We start from the raw sequence: 5472 nt of genomic DNA on the forward strand, positions 1-5472 counted from the left end.
GGCCATTAGAAGGTTGTACACTTTAGTGTGTAAAATACCGGATGTACACTTTAGTGAGAGGTGACCAGAAGGTTGTACACTTTAGTGTGCAAAATTTAAGGTTGTACACCAAAATATGAAAATTGGTAAAGGTTGTACACCACGTATGTAACTTACCCATGAGATTTATTATGTTTTTACTTTAAAACTATTTTTTGCTTTTTGTAGTCTATTTATTCCTTTGTATTAGGTTTTAGCTTATACTTGAGTGGGGTTTTATTCTTTGCTATTGTCACTTTTCGCTGAATTTGCTCATTCAACGTTAGATATAGGCTTATTAAATCTAAGCTTCGGGATGCTTTAAATCTCCACCTTAGAATTCTAATAAGCCTAGATCTAATGGTGAATGATGAAATTCTACATGCTAATTAAGGTGCATATGATCGAGACTGATACTTGAACTTGTTCATCTAATGCAATATATATATATAAAAAAAGTTGTAAGCAATAAAAACATACAAAAACTTTATAAATCCAATTAGTTAGTAAGTATAACATTAACAAAACTGATATTAATTAATTAATGTATAAGAATAAATAAAAATTTAACAACCACAGGATTTTAGAGGTAGTTTTGCGTTGATTTATAAAAAAAAGGAGAGGTATGATATGAGCAGTGAAATTAACTGATAATCTAAATATATACTTAATTGTTAAAATAGTTGAAAAAGAAAAAAGGATTGGAGTTTACATCCACACAAACAGAAATAGTTGGTCTATCTTTATCTTTCGAAAATGTACACTTGAAATTCTTTGCATCTCATACCAAATAGAACCCGATTTAAGGAAGAATTCGTCAACCTTATATCATCAATTTACTATCCGATAAAAACCCATCCTTTCTCTCCATTTTTCCACTTCCAGCCTCGCTTCCGAGGCTGGTTTTGTTATTCTCTTCCCTCACCGCCTGATGCTTAATAAATTTTATTTTATTCGTTCAAACCAAAATGCACTCTGAAAACGATCAAGATTTCAAGATCATGGTCTTCGAAATTGATAATAACAAAACCGCGATCGCCGGCGATAATAAACTAGTCACCGCCGCCGCTTCAAGGAATCAAACACCAATGCCTAACAAAAGATCCATGATCTATCCATCGGCTTCATTACCGTCGCCGTCCTCATCCAGCTCCTTAATTAAACGTGGTCCGCTACTTCAACGGCGAAGAAGCTCCATGTCCGTCGACTCTACCGGATGCGCCGGTCCTTTCGCAGAGCTAGCCGGTGGTACGACTGCCGAGTGCGCTGCCGTATGCTGCTGCTGTCCGTGTGGATTAGCTCATCTTTTGTATCTAACAATCTATAAAGTTCCAGCGGGTCTCTGCCGGCGCGCTTTGAGGAGAAAGAGGAGCAAGAAATTGATCGAGAAAGGACTGCTTCCGCCGCGAACAAAAAGGTGCTACTGTGATTTTGATGATATAGAGATACATATGCATTCGGATATGAAATCGGAGGAGGAGATGTCGTCGGAAGAAGACGGGGAAGAAGAGGAAGCGATGATGAAATTAGAGGAGGAGATGTGGGAAACTTTTTACAATGCTGGATTTTGGAGAAGTCCGTCGCAAAGAGAACAACAGCCTAAAATTCTAATAATAGAATCACCAAAGGCTAGTAAGGTTGTTAAACAACTATAGCCTAGCCTAGCCACCATGTTTTCTTTTCTTTTGTTTTTTTCTTTTTTCTTTTTTGTTTAACTGGTAAATATTTTTATTTCTCTATGAATACATGATTTCCCTTTTTAAATGATTGATTTGTTTCAAAGGAAATGGTTTTTCTTGGATTAGTTTGTGTCAAAGTGAAAGGATGAGTGGAAAATTGCAGAAGAACCAATCTTCATTAATGGCTGCCACTTCTTCTCTTTCAGTTGCTTAATGAAGATTTCTACATGGATTGGATTGCTTTTCAAGAAATTCAATTTCAAAGTGGGCTAATTATTGGCAAAAGTTCAAATTTGGCATTAACACATTTCACTTCTTTACTTCATACCACCAAATTTAAATCTACTAGCTATAACACATCAGGATCTCCATCACCCTCTCAATTTTGCTATTAATCCCTCAATAACTCACGTTAAATAATAATAAAATATAAGTCACGTTAAATAAATAAAAAAATATACATGAATAATTTCAGAATAGTGGATAACTATATACAAGTTTAAAAATTCAATAGCCTGTAACTATAATCATTTCAACTTACATAAAATATAATAAATTGATCACTTGGTGCAAAAAAAAAAAAAAAATATGTAAGTTACATGTGAAATGTGTATTGCACAGTCTTGGAAAAGTAAAACGACTAAAGTCGGATTTGCGATTCTAACATTAAAGAAGACAGGTATTACTTTTTTTTTTTGTAGAAAAGGAAAAGAAAAACGAACAACAACAAACTACCCAGGAATTAGCCTAGGGAAGCTAACCACAATCCTATCTTCTAAGAGAAGAGGAGAGATGAAACTAGGGGAAACAGGAAGGGTAGTAACGCCTAACGTCCCTTCATGGCCCGCCGCTGCCAAGCGATCAGCAACACGATTCTGCTCTCTAAAAATGTGTCTGAACTCTACGAACTCAAAGGAGGAGCAAAGCCTTTTAATAGCTTTGATGAGGTTGCGACTGTTAAGACCCATAGAATGATTCTCAGAAATCATTTTGATTGCTTCCAAATTATCAGACTCCACAGAGAGCCTCTTAACACTCAGCCTTTTAGCAAGATTGATTCCAGTAAGAATAGCCCAGAGCTCCGTAGAAAAGGAAGAACCCAACCTTAAATTCTGGGAGAACCCAGAAAGCCAGGCGCCCCCTGCATCTCTAAGCACACCTCCAGCCGCAATCTTACCGTTACTGAGGCAGGAACCATCAGTATTCAGTTTCACAACCCCCTCTCTTGGCCTGCTCCATCCCACGAGATGGACATCACAACACTGAGAGGCTCTGGCAAGGGACTCTCCTTTGAAACTATCGATAATAGAGAAAAGTTTTTTCGAGAAGAAATCAGCTAAGTTTGAAATAAAAACAGTTTTATCTCCAAAAATCTCCTCGTTTCTCCATTTCCAAACTTGGTGACAGATAATAGCAAAGAAAATGTCACCATGCTCCATGTATGGAAGCAACTTTCCTGTAACACCATCAGAGAACTAGTCGACCTCAGAATGTGCCATGAAGGAAGAGAAAATATGGTGTGGGAGAATTTTCCTCCAAACCTCTTTACTATTAGAGCAATCTCTAAGAGCATTGCACAAAGTCTCAACATGGCCTCTGCATCTACTGCAAGCTCCAGAATCAGCCAAGTGCCTTCTGTGCCTATCCGAATTAGTAAGAAGCCTGTCCTTAACGCCCAGCCACAGGAAACTCCTAATACGGAAAGGAACTTTAAGGGTCCAAATCGACTTCCACACATCCAAGGGAGGATCAGATCTAAAGAGAGAGAAAGCTTCAAAGGCCGATTTGCAAGAATAAACTCCATTGTTAGTCAGCGCCCAGCAGTGCCTATCCAAGTCTTCCTCTTGATTACTCACCTTCACTCCCCGCATTCTAAGGAGAGTCTCAAGGCTAAAGAAAGTATCAAACTTTGACCAGATCCAGTCCCCTTCCGAGTCAACCACATCGGCAATCCTCCAGTTGCGTATATCACTAGGCGGGGGGGAAGAACACACCTCAATTAACGGTTTATCCCCAATCTAGTTATCAAACCAGAAACTAATGGACTTACCATTCCCCACCTCCAGGCCAACTCCCGAGCAGAACTCATCAAACACAGCACTAAGTCCTTTCTAGAGGAAGGAACAATTAGCAACTCTCTCTTTCGGGCCCCCGAAGATTTTGTCTTTCCGATACTTACCACAAAGGAGGCGAACCCAAAGAGAGGAGAGGTTTTGCCACATACGCCAAAGGAGTTTCATTAATAAAACTTTATTATTGTCCTTTGCTTTCCTAATACCCAGACCCCCAGAATCTTTAGGCTGGCAAACCTCACTCCAAGGCACAAGATGGATCTTCCTACCCTCCGCAGCTTCCCCCCACAGGAACCTACGGTTAATCTTGTCAAGATCATTAAGCACATGATCCAGAAGCTTACAAGCCTGCATGATGTGATTGGGAGCAGCACAATTAACAGATTGAATTAACGTGAGGCGGCCGGCGAGAGACAGAGTCTTGGCTTTCCAAGTGGCACACTTCGAATTAGCTTTATCCAAAGTCTCTTTGAAGGAGCCTTTAGACACACGCTCACTATGGAGGGGAACACCCAGATACTTCCCAAGAGAATCAGTAAGAGGAATACCTGAGAGATCACTTAATCTCTTACAGACTCTCTGATTCATATTCTTAGAGCACATCATCCTAGATTTCTGGATATTAAGCTTCTGCCCAGAGGCCGAACAAAAACAATCCAGAATATCCATAATGACTCTCAACTGCTCCTCATTACCCTCAAGAAAGATAAGGACATCATCTGCAAAGAATAAGTGAGTCACCTGGGGACAGAAGCTGTTGATCGCCACAGGGTGGAAACTCCCATTATCAATCGCATCCTGAATCAGGTGAGAGAGCCTCTCCATAGCAATAACAAAAAGGAAAGGGCTCATAGGATCCCCCTGACGGATTCCTCTGCCCGGGAAAAATTCCTCCGACATATCCCCATTGACCATAACTTGAAACACATGAGAAGAAATACATACCTTAATTAAACTTCTCCAGCTGTCCGGGATTCTAGCTCTCTCAAGGCTCTCCATCAAGAAATCCTAATTAATTCGATCATAGGCCTTCTCTAAATCCAGCTTCAGAGCCACAATGCCTTTCCTCCCCTTCCTAATCTTCATCATGTGGACCATCTCTTGGGCGATCACCACATTATCCATCATTTGTCTACCAGGCACAAAGCTACCCTGATTCTGACAAATGATCGCAGGAAGAATGCCACGGATTCTATTAGCCACAATCTTTGTAACAGTTTTGTAAAGAACATTACAAAGATTGATAGGTCTCATATGCAAAAAGGAAGAAGGCTTATCAATCTTAGGAATCAGAACCAGGAGGGTTCTATTAACCAGCTCAATATCCTTCGAACCATTGAACACCCCCAAGACAAAATTATAGATGCCTTCCTTCACGACATCCCAATGCTTATGGTAAAAGCCCGTCGGAAGACCATCAATCCCAGGAGCTTTAGAAGCCCCAATGCTGAAGATAGCTTGGTCAATCTCTTTTCGGGAAATAGGTTGAAAGGCCTCCTGACTACAATCCTCACTGATTAAAGGAAATGTAGCAATAGAGTGAGCCCTCTCCAAAAGAACAGGTTCCTCTTTGAACAGCTCTCTGTAGAAATCCAGGGCTAAGTTCCGAATAACCTCATCTTCATAAACCCAATCACCATTAGAATCCTTAATGGCCTCAATTCTATTTCTCTGCCTTCTGATCAGGGTAGAGAGATGGAAGT

The 5472-nt window shown here is 40.1% G+C and overlaps 1 protein-coding gene across 1 annotated transcript; it reads left to right on the forward strand.

Annotated features, from left to right (window-relative positions):
* The first annotated feature begins 749 nt into the window (after nt 1–749).
* LOC136209146 (uncharacterized) lies at nt 750–1782 on the forward strand. Its single transcript, XM_066000528.1, has one exon. It carries the CDS (start codon nt 987–989, stop codon nt 1671–1673), a length of 687 nt encoding a protein of 228 aa, XP_065856600.1. The 5' UTR covers nt 750–986; the 3' UTR covers nt 1674–1782.
* The last annotated feature ends 3690 nt before the right edge of the window (nt 1783–5472 follow it).

The sequence above is a fragment of the Euphorbia lathyris genome, chromosome 10, assembly GCF_963576675.1.
Source record: "Euphorbia lathyris chromosome 10, ddEupLath1.1, whole genome shotgun sequence".
In the NCBI taxonomy this organism is placed as follows: Eukaryota; Viridiplantae; Streptophyta; class Magnoliopsida; order Malpighiales; family Euphorbiaceae; genus Euphorbia; species Euphorbia lathyris.

Bases quoted from the DNA above. Each gene is read 5' to 3' on its own strand.
- LOC136209146 (XM_066000528.1), top strand. From the start codon at position 987: ATGCACTCTGAAAACGATCAAGATTTCAAGATCATGGTCTTCGAAATT.